This window comes from Stegostoma tigrinum, chromosome 8 (assembly GCF_030684315.1).
Source record: "Stegostoma tigrinum isolate sSteTig4 chromosome 8, sSteTig4.hap1, whole genome shotgun sequence".
In the NCBI taxonomy this organism is placed as follows: domain Eukaryota; kingdom Metazoa; phylum Chordata; class Chondrichthyes; order Orectolobiformes; family Stegostomatidae; genus Stegostoma; species Stegostoma tigrinum.
Genome location: NC_081361.1, coordinates 59,212,282 through 59,233,552, shown reverse-complemented (window position 1 = coordinate 59,233,552; position 21,271 = coordinate 59,212,282). Strand labels below are relative to the sequence as shown.

The following is a 21,271-nucleotide window of genomic DNA, read 5'->3' as shown; positions in this document are numbered from 1 at the left end:
TGAACTAAGTGCTGAAGATAAAAATCCAGAGAGTGATTTCTTTAAGGAAGTGGTTAGCAATACTATGGGCACACCGTAAGTATTATTCAACATAGTGCATTTCTGATGGTATCTCAGTTGCATTCAGAAAGCTGTTACATTTACTAACAAGGAAAAAGTGCATCTCTGTGATAATATTATGCTACTCTGCAGTACATGCCTATTTGCCAATCTAAATATTTGTTACATTATATATTAAGGATATCTTTTGAATGTTGGTGCATTATCTTGAAATGTGGAATTTTTTTCCTTGGTCACTGTGATTCATTCAGGCATATCGTAGCATACGTAGCACGAAGGAGCCTAACTAGCTGTCATTGCCCTTTTAAAGTACATGAACACCTTTTTTAGGTGGTGGTGATGGTGATTCCCTGGACTTCATCTAGCAGTATCTGAGATTATATTAAGGCTCTGTTGTGGTTTGGTCACAAGAACATTGTCAGGACATAGTCAGCTTCGTTTTAATTCACTTCTGTTTTACTTTATGAGCCTTTTTATTCCATAATGAAGAAATACAGAGCTAAGTAAGGAGGAGAAACACAGTACAAGCATAATAACCTCCTGTTTATGATCCAATTTATTTTTTAAAAGTTCTTGAACGTGGGTATCTCTCAAGGACAACATTTATCCATCCATAGTCGAATAGATAGACTTCTTGAATTGTAGTTTTTACAAATCCATGTATTAAAGGTACTCCAACAGTAATGTTTGATAGGGCAGAAACAGTATTTTTACCAAGTGACAATGGAGGAGTGGCAAATAATTGTCAGAGCTCGAATAACATGTAACTTCCAGTTATGACTACTCCCTTGTCCCTCAAGTATTACAGTTAGTGTATTTGAGAGGCTTTGTAACAAAACAGTTAATGGTTTTTTGACATGCATCCTTTAGATGCATACTGGTTACGTTGCACCAACAGTAGATGACTATCCATGGTTAAAGTGACTGATTTTCCACATTGCTGGATGGATGTCTCTATTCCAGCTATGCTGTTACAGAATTTGGCTTGGAAGTAACTCTAATTATTCAAACTTGAGATATCTCTTATATGCTACTTTTCAAATAAGACATTGTCTATTAGTTGATTAGTCTTTACTTCCAGAAATGAGAAGTAAATTGGCACTATTGTATTTTGAGTGTAGACAGGATGATTAAAAATTGAGTGTCACCGTTGATTCAGAAAAATATTGTCTTTGTGAATGAAGATGACTGGTTTTATCTTGTACAAAGTATTGAGGTCTCTGAGATTTCTGGCCAAAGCTGAGCAATCTATCATTTCCTTAGCTTTCTTGTTGAGCTGCGATGTGGCTAAAAGCATAGAAGCTAAACTCTAATAATTCTGCTCAGAATTTCAGCTAAATTTGAAATTCTTTTCTCCATTCTGCTTCACATTGAGAGTATGAGTTGAGATTGAAAATCTGTTGCCTTATGTAGGTGTCAGAGATTTGAATTATATTACTAAAAACTGGATAAATCAGTAACTTTCTTTTACAGCCTTCAGTGTGACATGCTTTCAAACAAAAAATCAGTTAGTGACAATGATTCTGGTGTTGAAGAAGATGACCTATCTCCAAGACCAACACCAAGTCCACACCCAGTTGGACAAAAGGTTATTAGTTATTAATTGTTTTTAAAGTATTTGCATGGAATATTTTAAGCATGTGTTTCGGGAGCAATGGGGGTGCAGGTATTTATTATGGTCAGTAGTCCAGATTTAAAGTGTGACTTACAAAATACAGAATGAGAGAGGACCTTTGTAGAAACTAATCCTTTGCAGTAAATGTGCTGGAAGACTGTGTGCTTTGGAGTCCTAAGGATTGGATTAAGCAAGTTACAGTTTTGCAGATCTTCTCCCACACAAATTCCTCACAACATCTACCCATAATAGAATGGTTCTCTTCACACTCTCTCCCTTTTTTTTAAAAAGAAAGGCTATAGTAATTGCCTTTTGCTAGAAGACGCTTGTGATCATGTAAAATTTGATTAGCCCACTTGTAATTCAGTTCCTTTAACATGATTTTATATTCAACCATTTAAGTGTACAGCTTAGGAATATCATTTTTGAATATGCCATGTGCCCAAAAAGCATGTTTCAGCACACTTCAATTGACAACTGTTGTGCTCACAGTTTGACATTTGCCTCATTTTCAGTGTTTTTTTTAAATCCCTAGCCCTAATTGTTATGCAAATGAGTCATATGATTAAAGGGAGTTTTAAGATTTGTAGCTCAGGTTGAAGTTCTGAATGTGAGTTTGCTCGCTGAGCTGGAAGGTTCGTTTTCAGACGTTTCGTCACCATTTCAGGTAACATCATCAGGTGAGCCTCCGGTGAAGTGTTGGTGTTATGTTCCGCTTTCTATTTGTGTTTAGGTTTCCTTGGATTGGTGATGTAATTTCCTGTTCTTTTTCTCCAGAGGGTGGTAGATGGGCTCCAAATCAGTGTGTTTGTTGATGGAGTTCCGGTTCGAATGCCACGCTTCTAGGAATTCTCGTGCGTGTCTCCGTTTGGCTTGTCCTAGGACAAGCCAAACGGAGACACGCACGAGAATTCCTAGAAGCGTGGCATTCGAACCGGAACTCCATCAACAAACACACTGATTTGGAGCCCATCTACCACCCTCTGGAGAAAAAGAACAGGAAATTACATCGCCAACACCAGAAATGTCACCAACACAGGAAATTACATCACCAACACCAGGAAATGACATCACCAACCCAAGGAAGCCTAAACAGATAAAAAGAAAGTGGAACATAACACCAGCGCTTCACCGGAGGCCCACTGATGATACCTAGAATGGTGACGAAACGTCTGAAAACAAACCTTCCAGCTCAGCGAGAGAACTTACATTCATATGATAAAATTGTAGCACTTAATTTTCATGTAAATTGGACTCTTATTTTAAATGACATGAGCCTAGCACTCACTCTGCATGTTGAAATGTTCAAACTGTCATGAACTTTGTTTCCAATTTGAGAGTTGCTATCTACATTAAATGCCTTAACTTCCAGAATGCATTTTCACATTTATGGTAATCTTCCTTTCTATTAACAGTTTCCAAGAGTCTATCCTTCTGTGCCTGAGCTGTCACTTGTATTTGATGGAAGTTTTATAGAGTCAAAGTATACTGCAACAAGAGTACAACAAAATAAATTGCAACAGACAATGAAAACCCATGAAGCATCTAAGACTTTTAATGCAAGCAAACAACCTTCCAAAAGTGGGAAGCAGGGAGTGACATCCCAAGTTGTACCTCCTCCGTTAAAACACAATCTGATTCCTTCACATGGATCAACAACAACCATTATTTCTTGCAATGAAAAAACCACAAAGTCACAATCAAAAAGCAGTCACTTTTCCAGGAAAAGTTCTGGGTCATCGTCGTCATCCTGCTGTACTCCTCCAAGTGGACCTTCACCTGACACTTCTATAGAACAACCAAAGATGGTTATATCCACTGATACAGCTGATCCAATAAAGAATCCTATTTTGAGTAAAGGAGGGATTGCGCCCATGCTACGGCAATCTATGTCTGACATACAACAACCACAAGGACCAACTTCTCCAAACAAATCTAGTCAACATTCGTTACAGTATATTCCATCTCCGTCTCCTTCTGAAATGCAGCGTTTAGGATTTCCACCACACTTTCACATCCCGTACCCAACTAGCTACTGTAATTGCTGCCAACGTCATGGACCCTGCTGTGGACCTTCATTGAATTCTAATTGGCAAGGAAATACTCCAGCATATGGTTCAAAAGGAGTCCATTCACTACCTTGTCACGAATGTAGTCCTACATCATGCTCACAAACTTGTTTACCAAATTCTCACTGTAGTATTGTGTGTGTGAATAACAATCCAATAAACCAGAGCTTATCTGGACAAGTAGGAAGCACATCACTTTCAAACAGTAGTTTGAATTCACCTGGTGGCTCCTACGCTCCACCACTAAATCAGTGTAAAACGTGCACAGGACCTTCTGCCTGTTTACATTTGCCCATTGGAAGACCAGAGCACGACCAAGAAGGAAATGTAACAATGGGATTGCCTGTTAATGCTTACAAGATTCTTGTGGAACAGGATAGACAACTAAAGCTCCTCCAAGCTCAGGTGAAGTGACTCTAACAAGTTTTTCATCTGTCCTTGTTTTTGGTCTGGTCCTTTCTTCCCGCCCACCTCCTTATCAAACTCCCCAGATAAAAGCAAACATTAATAGGCTGGAAGCTTGTGCATTTGTGTCACGATTTTGAGTACATTAGATGATGATGACTTGGCATAGTACATGTCTCTAATGTTATAAAATGTCTCAAGGGCTTCAGGGATACATTGTAAAAGAAAGCATGACGCTGAATCGCTTTGGGTGGTATCAGATGGTAGGCTGGTCAGTAAAGTTAGATCTCATTGATCCTTGGATCCCAATGGATGTAAAATTTGGTTTGATGGCAAGAGATTTGCTTTTTGGACTAGAGACCTATGACCAAGTGTATTCTGTAGGGATTGGTGCTGTGTTCTCTGTTTTGTCACTGGTATTCAACAACTTGAATGAAAATATTGGAAGCATGTTTTGTTAGTTTTCAGAAGACACAAAAATAGATGGTATAGTAGACAGGTGAAGAAGGTTATCTAAGAGTTCATTGGGATCTTGATCAACTGGGCCAGTGGGCCAGTTGATAGAGTATAATTTAGATAACTAATAAGGTGTTGCAGTTTAGTAAGATGAGCAAAGGTAGGACTTGTACAATTAATGGTTGGGGCCCTAGGGATTTATGTGGAATAGAGAGCTCTTTGGGTGCAGATACACTGTTCCTTTGAAAATCGCATCCCAGGTAGACAGGGTGATGAAGGTGTTTGGCATGCTTGCCTTCGTTTTTCAGGTCATTGAAGTAGAGGAGTTGGGATGTCATGTTACAGCTGTAGATGTTGTTGGTGAGGCCATGGAGTAATGTGTACAGTTCTGGTCACCCTGCGATAGGAAGGATATTATTAAATTGGATAGGGGTGGAGCAGACTTACAACCATGTGTGGCTAGGACTGAAGTATTTGAGTTATAAGGAGATGCTGGGATACCTTTCACTGGACAGTGGAAGATTTGAGGGGTAACTTTATCCAGGTTTATAAAATCATAAGAGGAATAGCAAGTCTTTTCCTTTTTAGGAGAGTTCAAAACTAGAGGGCATAATTTTTAAGGTGAGAAATGAGATTTAAAAAGGTGGTTCATATGTGGAATGCACTGTCAGAGGAAGTGGTAAATGCTGTCGAGTTACAATATTAAAACATCTTGGATAGGTACATGAACAGGAAAGATTTAGAGGGATATGGGCCAAACAAAGCAAAGGGGAATAGTTTAGTTCAGGAAACCCAGTCAGCGTAGATGAGTTGAAGTGAAGGGTCTGTTTCTATGCTGTATGGTTCTATGGGTCAGAAGGTATCCTTTTGATAACTTCTGAAGACTATCTTTTTGAATAAGAAAGCAAGGTAGGAAAACAGAACAAGTGATGAGAACTTGGGGTCAAGACATAGTTGTTTTGCTGGTTGCCGGAGTTTCTGCAGTGTACCAGAATTCAGGGATCACTACTTGGTGAATCGAGACAATAGTCTTGGGTTCAAAGGAGGCTACCAAACAGACACATTCATTGAGAGATTTGGAAGCAAAATCGGAATCTGAACATCAAAAAGTTGCTTGTCTCTGAGATAACGTAAATCCATGAGCACAGGCATTCATTGATCATAGAATTCCTACTGTGTGGAAACAGGCCCTTCGGCCCAACAAGTCCACACTGATCCATAGTGTCACACCCAAACCCATCTCCCTATAAACCACCTAATCTAGGTGTTAGGTAAAGAAAATGTAGTAAAAGTTGAAATTTGAATAACAAGTTTTGATTGATTCCAACAGTCAAATCTAAACATATAATTATAAAAGAGCTTAAGCATTAAGGGTTCATTAAATAGCCAGTTGTGCAGTAGGAGAGTACGGTAAGGAAATATATATGCTCAAAATCAAACTGATTTGTTAATATTGTAGTTTATAACAGAGGCCGATGACTTTTTTTTGATTCTTTTAAATTCTAGAAAGCTCAGAATCGGGAACGGGTTTTACTTTTCACTTACCATGGCTCCAAAAAGATGTAAGATGTCCTAGCAATCTGCCTATTATGATGCAGCAAATTTATTCCATGTATTGCATGTGCAACAAGATAAAAACACTACACAGAATACTACTTGGAACTGAAATTGATAATCCAGACAAAAATCAAAGTAATCTTGCTATATTTTCCATTATGAAAGTGCCTGTCATTTATTCTTCGTATCTGCTCCTGTAATCATAACAAGCAGAAAAGATTATTTTTAAATCTTGCTTCCACCTTCTCTTCCCCATGGTAGATTTGTATGTCTCTGCATTATAAGGTTTAGCACCAAGGGAGGTTTTTGTTTTGACCTCCACCACGTCTCCAGTGATCACCCTGTTCATTGGTCATGGTAAATGATCCTATGGCTCTATTCAAAAGGAGCAGAAGATTTCTGTACGTGCCCTGGACAACGTTGTCCCCTCCCGCCATGAAAAAGTTACTAAAACTGATTTAGCTAGCTGCGTGTTTGATAGGATTTTTGCAGGACTTTACAGTATGTATATTAAATGCCATGTTTCCTTACAGTACAACAGTGACTATAAGCCGGTGTGTTTTCAGCTAAATATTTTGGGGCATGGAGATTTGTGTACATTTGGTACATACATGGGCTTTGTCTTTCTTTGCCTTTCCTGTTCAGTTCAGATAATGGGAACATTGAGTAACTGGCTTATTGCAAGAATGCGTTCTTCCACAAGACTGAAGGCATAATCACATTAAGAAACAACCAGGGGTCCAAGTTAAAACATGCTGCTCAGTTCATGGACCATTGCCCATTTTTAATTATAGCAGACAAATATTTTACTGCTAATGGATTGTACCACCAAATCACTAAACCATCCATAGGACACAGAACGATAGCAGGTTGCATTGCTTATCATAGTTCTCAAATAGTTTTGGGTATAGTGGAAATTGATTAACTCAGTTAGCCAGACGTCGTGTGGGTGATCACATGCACAGAATCAACTTCCCTACTGGCTGTGGTGGTTTAGAGGCCAACCTCTTTGCCTTGTCATGCTTGATTCAGAATGAAACTCCTCAAACAATGTAATCACCTGGGCATCGCGCGCTCCCCATTGTGCGGAGAGAAACCTGACCTCTTGTGTGCAGTGGTTGTATCTGTTATTTGCTTAGCATGAGATTCAATTCAGAATTTTCACTTACCTCACCAAATGCTGACTTTTCCCTCTCTCCTTCAACAAGCTAGAGGGGGTTCAGTTAATTTTGGTTTCAAGGTGACTTAGCTGAAACGGTAACTGAGTTGATTCTGTACCATATAACAGCTACTGCAAACAACTGCACATCACAACAATGTTGTTGACTCACCATCCTGGCTGCATGATATTAAATGAAGATGCGGATTGGGACTGAAGTTTTCGTTATGTTCCAAATAATGCTGCAAGCCACTGGTCCTGATATATCTCAACTGCACCAGCGTTTTCACTTTGGCTAAGTTCGAGTTGTTTTTCTGGAGCAGGAGAATCCTGAAGTTCCCTTTGGTCTATGGACCTTTAGTATGTCTGCAAGGAAGAGAGGGCACTTCAATCAGCTGATGAGTTCAGGCCCTCCTATCCATGGCAACATAAACTGACACCCTAGGGCTTCAATTTTAGTCTAATAATATTTTAAAACATCAAGGTTTTGTGAATAACAAATTATTTACATTCTTCAGCTAACATTGTCTGTTTACTTTGCCCAGATTCAACAACTCTTGGTTAGGCAGCAGTTTGGTGTTGCAGCTCCTGTGACACACTGCTTTTCTAAAAATATTGGCATTTCTGACTGCTCGCCACATCCAGAGAGACAAATGGAATTTGTTGCTATGGAAACTCAGACATCTCCTGGAATCCACATGAAAAAAAGTGTCAGCATTGCAGTAAGCACAGGTGAAATAGCATTTCTAGCTTATGAACTGAAGAATTCTTTTTTGATTTTTGTATGTTTTGTGCCCTGGGGAAATATAAAAGCTATTTTCATTCATTCTTTTGAGAGCTGCTATGTCATTATGTGCCAAAAGATATTTTAATGGTTGTTCTCAGTTGTTTTGTGTTCTAACTTAATGCAGGCAGTTCACCAGTTTTGCAACAAGTTTGAAGTGTCTTCCCTGTCTCTTGGGTGGTATCAAGTGAAAGAAATTGTTTTATTCTGAAATAAAAACAGAAAATACTGAGGTTTAATAGCCTCTGGAAAGAGGGACTGTTAGCATTTCAGATCTGATCTTTCACTAGACAGAGTATAGTTGAAACGTAATAAGTCTCTTGAGAAAGTGAAAGGTGGAAGAGTGTGAAGAACAGAAGGTCAATGGGTAGATTGAAAGGTGAAGGATTAATTGACACAGGACTTATGTGCAAAGTGCTAGACCTTGGAATTCTGCACTGCTTCTGTTTTAAGTAGTACACTACTTTTATTTCATGCCAAAATGAACAATTTCACGTTTGGCTGTATCCTACTGTCTGCCAGATTTCAATGCTCTTAATCAACACAACTGTTTCCATCTATAAAGCTCCTTATGTCCTCTTCACAGGATAGCTTTCTGTGAAATTTACCTATAGTGTTATATTTGTAAGCTGCTGACTGTGTCAATTATAATGTGACCTTCTTATATTTTCCATGTCACTAAATATGCCATTTGTGTGCCCAAGGAGCATGATGTTTTGAAAATACTCTGCCACTTGCTACATACAGTTCCAGTTGCAATTCCATAAGGATCTGGAATTCCACTATAGTTCAGAAAAATTAGATATTATGATCGCTATAAAGACCAATGACCTTTTAGGAAAGGAAGTTTTCAGTGCTTGACTGGTGGAATCATATGACCTTACACTCAAATCTAAAATTTTGGAATAAAAAACTAATTTTAGTTGTTATTTTTGAAAATATTGTTTCCCTAAAACAAGAGAAACTTTCCCTTTTTTTAACTTTTAAACATCATTAAAAATAACTTATGGTTATAATCTATATGGCGTTCCTTATGTGGATGTGTTTTTTTTTCTGGGAATCAGTCCAGAACCATATTCACTTCTGATGACTTGCTGTCTTTCTTTCCTTCCTTGTTTGGATAAATTCCAATCCCAGCTCTAATTTTCTTGGTGATGTTGACCTTGAAGATTTCTCCCTCTAACCAAAACTAGGCAACTCTTCTGACATTTCGTCTAAGTTTTAAGGTCGACTGGTTGCCTTTCAGCTTGAATATTTCCCCTTTAACCAGCGCAATCCTTCATAAAAAGAATGACAACCTCGCAACAATTCTATTTTGAAATATCACTTTTTACTGTTTTTGAAGTGGGATAATTTACAGATACTAAAATAAAGTATTTCAATATGGTTTTATCTGTTGTCTTAATATGTTCTAAGGCACATTCCTGGTAGAACACATTTTGGAATAATAATCCACTGGCAATTGCAACAATTCTTAGTATATTTTGGTGTGGAAGTTGGAGGTCTCCACAATTAACTTGTTAATACACTTGACTAGTTAGAAAAATACTGGGATCCTCTAGACAAACTAGACAATATGTCCTAATTCCTGCAGGTGCTCTACCTACAGTAATGACCTTTGATAGGCGACTACTGTCTGAAGTGAATGGCACCTTGCATTTCCAGTGTGATACTTGTACGGTCTTAATGCTTGGCATGCTTGAATAGTGGCACGAGAAGCTGTTGCACCGTCTGCCTTTTTTATGTAGTCTAGTCTAGAGATCCAAAGTTTCAAATGTGCAAAGTCATCTGACACTGTTTGAGTATGCTTAATTGCTCTTTCAAAGCACTGTTAAATCTACACCATATCCGCTTGGTCGAGTAATTCAGATAGCTTTTAATGATTTCCATACAATTTTTGAAAAGAGGATAATCCTAAACTGCATTCATTTGTGATAATGGGAACTGCAGATGCTGGAGAATCCAAGATAATAAAGTTCCCACTTCCTACAGACAAAGGGGGTGGCCATGGGCACCCGCATGGGCCCCAGCTATGCCTGCCTCTTCGTAGGTTACGTGGCACAGTCCCTCTTCTGCACCTACACAGGCCCCAAACCCCACCTCTTCCTCTGTTAGATTGATGACTGTATCGGCGCTGCCTCTTGCTCCCCAGAGGAGCTTGAACAGTTCATCCACTTCACCACCAACACCTTCCACCCCAACCTCAAGTTCACCTGGGCCATCTCCAACACATCCCTCACCTTCCTGGACCTCCTCCGGTCTCCATCTCAGGCAACCAGCTTGTAACTGATGTTCGTTTCAAGCCCACTGACTCCCACAGCTACCTAGAATACGCCTCCTCCCACCCACCCTCCTGCAAAAATTCCATCCCCTATTCCCAATTCCTCCACCTCCGCTGCATCTGCTCCCAGGATGAGGCATTCCACTCCGTACATCCCAGATGTACAAGTTCTTCAAGGACCGCAAATTTACCCCCACAGTGGTCGAGAACGCCCTTGACTGCATTTCCCGCAATGCATCCCTCACACCCTGCCCCCGCCACAACCGCCCAAAGAGGATCACCCTCGTTCTCTCACACCACCCCACCAACCTCCGGATACAACGCATCATCCTCCAACACTTCCGCCATCTACAATCCGACCCCACCACCCCAAGACATTTTTCCATCCCCACCTTTTGTCTGCTTTCCGGAGAGACCACTCTCTGTGACTCCCTTATTCGCTCCACACTGCCCTCCAACCCCACCACACCCGGCACCTTCCCCTGCAACCGCAGGAAGTGCTACACTTGCCCCCGCACCACCTCCCTCACCCCTATCCCAGGCCCCAAGATGACTTTCCATATTAAGCAGAGGTTCACCTGCACATCTGCCAATGTGGTATACTGTATCCATTGTATCCAGTGTGGCTCCCTCTACATTGGGGAAACCAAGCGGAGGCTTGGGGACCGCTTTGCAGAACACCTCTGCTCGGTTCGCAATAAACAACTGCACCTCCCAGTCGCGAACCATTTCAACTCCCCCTCCCATTCTTTAAATGACATGTCCATCATGGGCCTCCTGCAGTGCCACAATGATGCCACCCGAAGGTTGCAGGAACAGCAACTCATATTCCGCTTGGCAACCCTGCAGCCCAATGGTATCAATGTGGACTTCACCAGCTTCAAAATCTCCCCTTCCCCCACCGCGTCCCAAAACCAGCCCAATTTGTGCCCCCCCCCCCCACCCCCCACCACTGTATCCCAAAACCAGCCCAGCCTGTCTCTGCCTCCCTAACCTGTTCTTCCTCTCACCCATCCCTTCCTCCCACCCCAAGCCACACCTCCACTTCCTACCTACTAACCTCATCCCGCCTCCTTGACCTGTCCATCTTCCCTGGACTGACCTATCCCCTCCTACCTCCCCACCTAATACTCTCCTCTCCACCTATCTTCTTCTTTTCTCTCCATCTTCGGTCCGCCTCCCCCTCTCTCCCTATTTATTCCAGAACCCTCACCGCATCCCCATCTCTGAAGGGTCTAGGCCTGAAATGTCAGCTTTTGCGCTCCTGAGATGCTGCTTGACCTGCTGTGTTCATCCAGCTTCACACTTTTTATTATCCTGTATTACTTAGTTGCTGCTTTTTTTCTTTAGGTGCCAGTTTGTTCTTGGTTCCATCTGAGGAACATGAGGTGCATCAAACTGTACAGAACCTCCAGCTGAATGATTCTGGATTATCCGATGAAGAAATGGCTGTCTCTGTTAAAACTGATGATACCAGCTGCACCAGTATTTCATCTTCTGTGAATGAAGTAGACATGCACAGCTTTGTGGAGAGCAGTCAGAATACAACAGATACATCAGATCAAGCTATTAGTGTTCAAAGGTAAGACTGTAATAAATTAAAAATATTATTTAAGTAACTTTCAAGCATGGAAACCATCTTGTTAGGAGACAGCTGAACAATTTAAAGGTGCATACCAATGTAATTTTTCTTGAAACTAAAAATTTCACCAGTGACCTGGACTTTGTCATAGACCTCCAATTAAGCTGAGAACAGCAAAAATGTAGAATGACAATAAAGCAACAGTGGTAAAAGATTCCCTTGGTTTGTGTTTCACTGTAAATTGTAGTGAAGGATGGTGGAGTGGTGGGAGAAGAGAGATCAGGTTGGGTTAGAGTAGGGGACATTGGTGAATGGGACAAGGCTAACTTTAAAAATATAAGCTTGTGGTCACTGATTTACATTTGCTGTTTTTCCATATTTATTGTGCAAATATTTCAATCTAACTGCTTGTATATTTTTCAAGTTTTGTGAACATGACCTAAATTTTTGCCCTGGAACTTTTTTTAAATGTACCATTAGAAACCAGAGTTTCTCCATTTCCAATTTCAATTTTGCCTTCTCTGTCATTTTGAGCGTTTTTGGAGTTGTTCTTGTTTCCATTTTTTTTTTATATACACCTAAAATCTGTGCATGGACTAATAACTTCTAATCTTTGGTTAATATTTAGCTCTATGCCTGAAGAGGTAAAAAGCTGCTGGGAGCTTCATGTTGATTCTCAGCGCCCAGTGCTTGGGGAGAGTGTAAGTACCTGCCTGAAAAGTAGCCCATCTGAAGTTCCACATTATATGGATAATAACAAAACGGAGAAATATGATGTTAGCACAGAATCGCACAATAATTCTCCTCTACGAGATGAGAGAACATTTTACCAAAACTTAATGGTGAGCACTCAGTTAATATTTAAGGTTTTGTTTGACGTATTGAGATATTTTTAATGGATATCTTGTTTCTGTTTTTTCCTCTGTGTTCATTTGATATTTGAAAATGTAAAAATGCTAATAACATCCATGTATTAAATATTGACCAGTACCTAATATTTCTTCAATTTTGTGCCAGGTAGTTATTCACCTTGAGTCTGATCCTGTCTTTTCCCAGTAACCACAAGTACTTTCAACATGTTAACCTGTCAAGAGCGGAAAGCCTATTTTTGTTTTTGTTTTGCCTTTTTCCCTTTCTATCCTCTTCCCCTCAGCATTAGTGAAATTTAAAACTGTATAGAACCTTATCTGTGGTACAAACTTGATGTGTAACTCAGTGTAGATGAAGCTTCACTCTCTGCAAACTTTTGATCTCTTTATTTTATTTCCCATGATCATTTTAGTAAGGGGGGAAAAACAGTTGCTGAAATAATAGCTTGAGTTTACATGATGAATTATTTACCTTTTTTAGTACCTTTTAAAAGTATCCTCTTAAAAACAATTCTGAGTCCATCATTGGTTTGACACTCAGATTTTACAGTCTGAAACAGAGGCTCCCTGGCTTCTTGCTTGATAGATTTGTCACCTGCATTTTTTTGATTCCCTCAGGTGAGGCTAGTTTTGATCACGTTACGCAGGATCCTTCAGTGTGTACAGAAGGCATTGTACTTGATTTTGTTTTGATGATTTGAAGATGTTGCATTAGGATCAAGTTTGATTTTGCTTATACATCATTATGCGAACCAAATTAACTTGATAAGCTGTAAAATTTGCCTGTTAAACCAAGGTTGGACTGAGAATCCTGTTGTGTTTATTTTTTTAAGAGGATACTTTCATGGTAATAAGGTGAATAATTCAAAGAGCAAACTGAATTATTATTTCAGCAATTGTTTTATCCCCTTGTTAAAATATTATCTGCATGGTAAACCATTATTGCAAAATTAGTGGAAAGATTACCACAAATGTGTGTTTAATATTCAAAAATACTAACGTGAGCCAGGTTTGAATACATTTACTGTTTTTTTTTCTAAAAGGGCCAGGTAAGCCAACTATTAGAGTCGTCTCCTGAAAAGCAGAATGAAGTGGAGAATAAAGCTGCTGAATCAGAAATCTCTGTGCGGCGCACTGACACGAGGAACAAACAATCTGAACCCCAGACCAGTCAGAAGGAAGACTTTAATGTGTTGAGTGCAACTGTGAAACAGCTGCAGAAAATGGGAGTGAAAATTGATCTTGACTTTGCCAGCATGACCAAGAGCAAAATTGAAAATGCAAGGTACTGTAATATGACAGTGAAGGTATCTGTTTCTTAGAATTTTCAGGTCTGTGGAAAGAGAGAACTTTTGAATGCTTTGTCTTCTGAAGAGTCCAATTGGACTCAACATTAGCTATTCCTCTCTACATTTTTTTGGCTTACTAATGACCCCCAGACGCCCATGATGCAGTCAAAGGTCACTGTGATTGGGCTTTCTCTAGTTGGAGCTGGACATAGTGCTTCGACACAAGCCTGATGAATATTCAGGTCCTGTTGAAAGCTGACATGGTCTGATCGGTCATGTGACGAATTCCGTGTTGTGTTGAACAGTATATTTTTTGTACAACCTTATACCAGACCATACTGGCTGGAAATGAGAATCTCTGCTGCACTCGCCACTCTAGGGCAGGCAAAGGTGTAGTGATGTGATGTTGTCATTTAGACTGTTTGTTTTTTTTCTACAGATCCAAATAATATTCTGGATATTGGGTTTGAATCCTGCTCTGGATGTTGGGATGTGAATTCTCATGAGAGTCTGAGTCTGGTGACAATGAAACTGTCTGACAGTGCTGCAGATGGGCTTGTTAATTAACATTCTTTTTAGAGAGGGAATTTGCCATTCTTACCTTTAGTCTGCCCTACACCCCAGACCTAGAGCAATGTGGTTGACTCTCAATTGCCCTCTGGGCGATGCCCCCATCCATGATCTTTTTAAAAATGGCAAGGGCAATGACTACTTCTGAACCTAGAACAACCTTGCTGTCCGAAGAATGACTTTAGTCATTGAAGATTTTCCCTTCAAATACCATTGAACTTGGTTTAGTAAATGCCAATAAATAAAACTTTATCCTTTTTTATGGTTTTTTTTAGAAAGTAAGTTCCTGGTTCTTTTGTAAACTTTAAATGCTATATCTCAGATTCCTGCCTCCGCTTAGTTCGCTAGTGGCTTTCTGATCTGTGGGTTAAGTTTCTTTTTTGAATGTTCAAACCCCAACAGCGCTGGCTGATAATTCAGGCTGCAATAACAAGAGTGCTGAATGTTAAAGGTGCCTGCCTTCGGATTTCATCTACCTGTTTAGGTTGACTATCAAAGAATGGGCTGTCTTTTCTACTGCGCATTCCTTTGTCAACCAATAGATTAACAGGTTGTGAAATGTCATTGGTGAAAAAAGGATTTTGTGTTTACTAAAATCAGTGAAAAACTGTAGTTATTTTTATTAATTCAATGCAGATGTTGCTGGCTAGACATTACCTGTTCATCCAGCTCCACACTTTGTTATCTTAGACATCACCTTCTCAATATTAACAAGGGATAGGTAATGGTGATCTGCCACCTTGTTCCAATGCCGTTTTAAATAAAAAGCATCACGTCCCTAAAGTAGGTCTATTTGATGAACATGGTAATACCATACAGATGTATATATTAATAAATTTTTGTAACATTTCTTTTCAGCACATTGGCTCGCATAAACCCTGAAGCAGTTATCCCAAGGTTGAACTACATGTCCTTTGTCAATGTTGGTACAAGTGACCTTGGAACTGCTGGGGTTGACCTTAGCATGGAGGCCAATGCTATTGCTCTGAAGTACTTGAATGATGCTCAGCTTTCCCAGATATCTCTCAGACATAGTGGTAATTGTGAATCAACATCCCCAAGTAACTTACTGGAAATGAACATTGACAGAAGCCTGGTAGGCCTGAACCTAATTTCACCCAATAACATGTCATTTGCCACACGCAAATACATGAGGAGATACGGACTCATGGAGGAAGCCTATAGCAGTGAAGAGGAGGATGGTTTGTCAGATGCTACTATACAGCCCATAAAATCTGATTCAGAAATTCTTTCTGCTGAAAAAGGAAGTTCTGAAATCCAGCTTAAGAACTGTTGTACATTAGAATCTTTCTCCAAGGCAGATGGGAACGTTCTTAGAAACATTACTAATGAGGTTGCTTCTTCAAAACCGCAAAGTGTGGATACACAGGGCCGACATTGTCAGCAGACTCAAAATAATTCAAAGCCTAAAACGAATAAGTTTGCTGAAGAAGTCAGTTACATCCAAAACCCTGAAAAAGAAAATGGAATTGAACGAATTCCGGACTTTTCCAAGAAATTAAAACCAAATGTATTAGAGACACGCAAGTCTACAAAAAGCACTGATGCAGTGGGCAACATTCTGGATGTAAATCGGCTCCGACAACTACCCAAACTGTTTTAATTAACCAGACTGTTGCAACATCTGATTTAAAAGCCAAAACATTTTCCAGGAAACACTCTCTCTTTTTAAGACAATTTTTCATACAAAAATGGTCAAGATCACACTCGTAATGTATAGGTCAGTTAAATATTCAACTTTTAGTAAAGGATTGCATATATAAAATGACAGTATTGCCAGGTATTAACTGGAAATTACAATGCAGTTGAAAGTCCATTGTAAATATTCTAGATCGCTCCTGCTATAACTTGTTTATGTAACTTATGGGGTTTTTTGGGGCTTGGCAAAACCTTGTGTAGTACGACCGTCTTGGGATTATGATCGGTGGATAAATATAGTTGTGTAGCTTTTATACTGGCTATGGTCAGTGACAAGCATGCAAGCAATCAACAACTACAATAAATATGGAGACCTGCAATTCATACTGAGTTTGTTTGCTCAGTGAGTAATTCTAATTTCATGTTCCCATTCAGCAATTTTCTGCATTGTGACCAGTGGAGAACAAAATGGGAAGGAAATAATCTCCCTTAGAGCACGCTTCCAAAATTTCACAAAAGGCTTGCTCTGTCTTTACTTGACAATTTATTTTGAATTATTGCTGGATTGAAAACTAATAATTCTTTAGATACAAAGCGATTGTAAAGTATCATGAATGCGTGATAATTCAAGACAAACTAGACCATAAAGGGGAAGTGAATCTATATAGTCTGGTATAAATGCAGTATCTTTTGGGTGGATCAGAGTTTTTCTTGGTAGGAAAGTAGGAAACTTGATGCCAATTCACAAAAATGTCATTATTGGAGAAAGCTGTGATTTTTGACAATCCAATTTTGCTCCCCTCTACTAAGTCAAAATTGCCAATGAATGAATGAATTGTTTTTGATTTGAAACATGTTGTAGCTTAAGTTTACAGAAATTCAAGGATATTCATGTTTTCTTTACATTTCTGTGTGAAGTGTTTATCAATGTTTCAATTTGAGATTTGTGCTTTTGGTCAGTTTGTTGTACAGAGCCATTAGATCAATTCGTACCTTTCTGTGACTTCAAGTTATTTTGATTAATCACTGGATTTTGTGGACCATTTATAAATAAAACATTGCATAATTTCTGCATGTAGTATTTCTTTACCATCTAAATCTATAATCATTACACTTTTCCTAAAATTTTGTTTGTAATTGCACTGGTCACTTTTTTTGACTAGCCTACTAGATGTCTTTAAGCATAATATGTAGAATGTATCTTACTAATTTAACAGGTGTATTGAGTTTTAGTCGTACAAAGAACATTTTGGTGAACAAAATTGATCCAAGCTGAAGACGAAATGTCATGCATAGACCAACATCAAGCACCAAAGTCTGGTTTAGTGACTGGTGAAAGCAATTTTCTTTTAACTTAAAACTTAGAGCAAGGGAGGGTGCTTCAGTTTGGTTCATTTTAGCATTCCCACCGTCTGAGTCAGTGTGAGATAATCTCAACTGACATATCAAAGCAAGACTGAGGAAGTACTGTTGCTGTGTCTCAAGAAACTTGAATACAATTTTAGGTTGTACACCATTATAGTACTGAGGAAATGCAATATTGTAAGATGATAGCTTGAGAGAGGTCCAATAACATCTTTGTTAATTTTTAAAATATGCCGCAGCAATATTTCGAAGAGCAGTATAGTTGTATCCAGCACCTTGCCAACATTTAGACCATGATCAACATTTTGTATTTTAATTAATCATGTTACTGTTATATTGCTGTAAGTGGAATCTTGCCATGTAACTTTGCTGCATTTCCTTCATGACCATGATTGTGTTTATACTTTTGAAGTACCTAATGACTAAAGTATTTAGATGTTCTGAGATAGTGAAAGATTCTGCATAAGATTTTTTCTTTCTGATAAAATATGCCAGTGAATGAAATTTTAAAAAAACCAAGATCACTATTTGATATGAGAAATTTGTCTAATGGTTTCACAAACATTCCTTCCTCTCTCACCATTAAAATGTTTCATGGCCCTTCAATCATTTGCTGTATGTAGGCCCATACAATGTACAAATTCATTGCCATGATCATCTTTGTGACAACCATTACTGCAATTCAGAGGTAAGGATATAAGTTGCTTTTGGAAATCTTGAGGAAATTTTTTTTACTTTATTTTTAAGGAAAGTAATTTTAATCCAGCATGATGGAATAGAGGCCATTTTAAGCAACTAATGATGTGGTGGTGCCAGTGTTGTACTTGGGTGGAGTATGTCCGAAGTCTCATGACACCCCAGTTATAGTCTAATAGCTTCATTTGAAATCACAAGCTTTTAGAGCATAGCCCCTTCGTCAGGAGAATAGTTCAATTGTGAGATCACTTTATATTTCTAGAGAAAGACTGGTGACTAAAAAGAAATAAGACTTTGGTCTTATCAAATGTTGTAGTTGTATAAAGTTTTAAAATGTCTCCTAAATCTTGGGAAGTAATACTTGTACTCCTTTAATTCACAGATTCAGTATTTTACAGCGTGCAGATACAAAAAGCGTGATGGAGCTTTCAGTGGCATCTTTTTGATGTTGAGGAACTTGAGTAATTTTATTAGTTGGACTTTGTTTTATGCAGACAGCTCATTGCTGTATTTAATTGTTTGTGAGCAGTTTGACAGTGGTTGGCAATTAGACAACCAGTAATGTCCATCTTCAATTGTCCCAGCATCTGCAACTTCTGGAAGTAAGTTCTTGATTTTCACTATCCTCGACACAGGGTAAACTGCTGTTTGATTTCATTCCTCAATGCTCTAGATCTGCCCTCCTCTGAATTCAGAGTGTCATGATGACCAATCCTCTCCTGGCTAATGAACAGGAAAAAATAGGTGCAAGTGAGTCATTCTCAGATTGACAAGTAGAGTGTCGTGGATCAGTGCTTGGGCCTCAAGTAATACATTATATAAAAGACATGGATGAAGGAACTGAATGTATGATTGCAAAATTTGCTTGTGACTAAGAGGAACGCCAGTTGTAATGGGAATGTGGGAAATGTGAGGAATCTGCTAAGATTATAAACTAGTCCACCAGAGAGTAGACAAAAATTTAATAGATGGAGTATAATGTTGGGGGGGAAAGATGAACATATCCACTTTGGCAGGAAGAATTGAAAAGCAGTACACTATTTAAAATGATGGACTTATGTAATCTAAGGGATCTGGATATCCTGCCCCATAAAATAGTCAGTTTTTGGATATGGTAACTGATTTATTGTGTCATTTATTGTAAGGCGAATAGAAAGTTAACAAGCATGTTTGCTTTTGTGTAGAATGTTTTGAAGCTCCATCTGAAGTTCTGTTTAGTTTTCATTTCCTTTTTTATTTTAGGAAGTGACGTAAATGCATTGGAGCGGTTCAAAAAAGGTTCACTGAACTGAAGCATCAGCTAATGCCGTCTTCTCAGGTAAATTTGGGCACACCTGGACCTAATAATATTGGAGTTGATAAGACTAAGATGATGTGATTACACAAGATCCTGAGAGGCATTGGCAAGGTGGATGCTAAGAGGGTCTTTTCTTCCCGCCCCCCCCCCCCCCCCCACCCTGCTTCTGGAAGAGGAAAGAATTAGAGGAAATTGTTTGAAAATCGGAGATCTTCCATTTAAAGATTTTGAGAATTTTCTTCTGAGAATCTTGAGTCTTAGAACAGTACAGTGCTTTTGGCCCACCATTTCGGTGCCAGCCATGATGCCATTTTTTAAATTAATTCCATCTGCTTGTACATGGTCACAATCCCTCAATTCACTGCCTGCTCACACGTCTGTTGAGATGCCTCTTAAACACTGCTACTGTATCTGTTTCTACAGTCTCCCCAGCAATGTGTCCCAGGTACCACCGTTTTGTTGTTTTAAAAATAACTTTGTCACACCTCTTTTTAAAATTACACCGCTCACTTTTTAAACTTATTCCCCCAGTATTTGACATTTACCCCACGGGGGTGGGGGGGGAAGACTCTGACTATTCTACCCGATCCATGCCTCATGATTTTATATACGTTTATCAAGCTGCCTGTCCACCTTCGATACTCTAGCAAATTCAAGTTCATCAAGCCACTTTTTTTTATAACTGCTAGACTCCAATCCAGACAACCTCCTGGTAAACGTTTTTTCTCCCTCTCCAAAGCTTCCACATCTTTCCTGTGGTGTGGTGACCAGAACTGCATGCAATACTCGAAATATGGCCTAGCTGAAGTTTTACACACAGCTGCAACATGGTTTGACAAATCTTTTATTCAATGTCCTGATCAATGGAGCCTTATTTGCCACCTTCTTTTAAACATGGCAACACAAGTTGATAGGGAGTTGTGGACTTTGACCCCAAGTTCCCTCTATATGTTGTGGCTGGTTGGCTCTCCATTCATGCTCAACATCATTACTCATCAGGGTCCTGCCATTTACTGTACACTTTCCACTTGCATTTGACCTGCTCTGAGGTCTCAGCACTGATTTTTGTGTGGAGCACCACTAGTTACAGACCTTCAGTCAGAAAAACATCCCTCCACAACTACCCTCTGTATTCTATGACCAAACCAATTTTGTATCTAATGCACCAACTCACCATGGATCCTGTGATTTAATCTTTTAAACCAGCCAACCATGAGGGACCTTGTCAACTGCTTTACTAAAGTCCATGTCAACAGCTTGCACTGTTCTGCCCTCATCAATCAAGTCCACTTCTTTCTAAAGCTGGATCAAGTTGGTGAGACAAAATATTCTCATAATGGCATGCTGACTCTCTCTAAAACATCCATTCTTCTCCAAATGAGAGAAAATCCTGTCTCTCTAAGGGTTTTCTCCAACAATTTCCCACCACCCCCCCCCCTCCCCAATCATTGATGTAAGGTCACCAGCCCATAACTTCCTGGATTATCCCTGTTGCCTTTTTTAAACAACCATTTACAAGTCTTGTCGAACCTTTCCTGTGGCTAAAGAGGACACAAGC

General features: G+C 39.3%; 1 protein-coding gene across 4 annotated transcripts in view; it reads left to right on the top strand.

The window, feature by feature from the left end:
• Positions 1-17,406, top strand: part of stil (STIL centriolar assembly protein) — a 49,970-nt gene extending 32,564 nt beyond the window's left edge. For all 4 annotated transcript variants that reach the window (XM_059647923.1, XM_059647924.1, XM_059647922.1 and 1 more), the window contains 8 exons: positions 1-75; positions 1,534-1,648; positions 3,091-4,149; positions 7,867-8,053; positions 11,737-11,968; positions 12,597-12,810; positions 13,881-14,122; positions 15,555-17,406. The exon at positions 1-75 is cut by the window's left edge and continues 35 nt beyond it. In XM_059647923.1, coding sequence (XP_059503906.1) covers positions 1-75; positions 1,534-1,648; positions 3,091-4,149; positions 7,867-8,053; positions 11,737-11,968; positions 12,597-12,810; positions 13,881-14,122; positions 15,555-16,320 — 2,890 coding nt within the window. In that variant the 3' untranslated portion in view covers positions 16,321-17,406. The remainder of the gene's footprint in view (positions 76-1,533; positions 1,649-3,090; positions 4,150-7,866; positions 8,054-11,736; positions 11,969-12,596; positions 12,811-13,880; positions 14,123-15,554) is intronic.
• Positions 17,407-21,271: the final 3,865 nt, after the last annotated feature.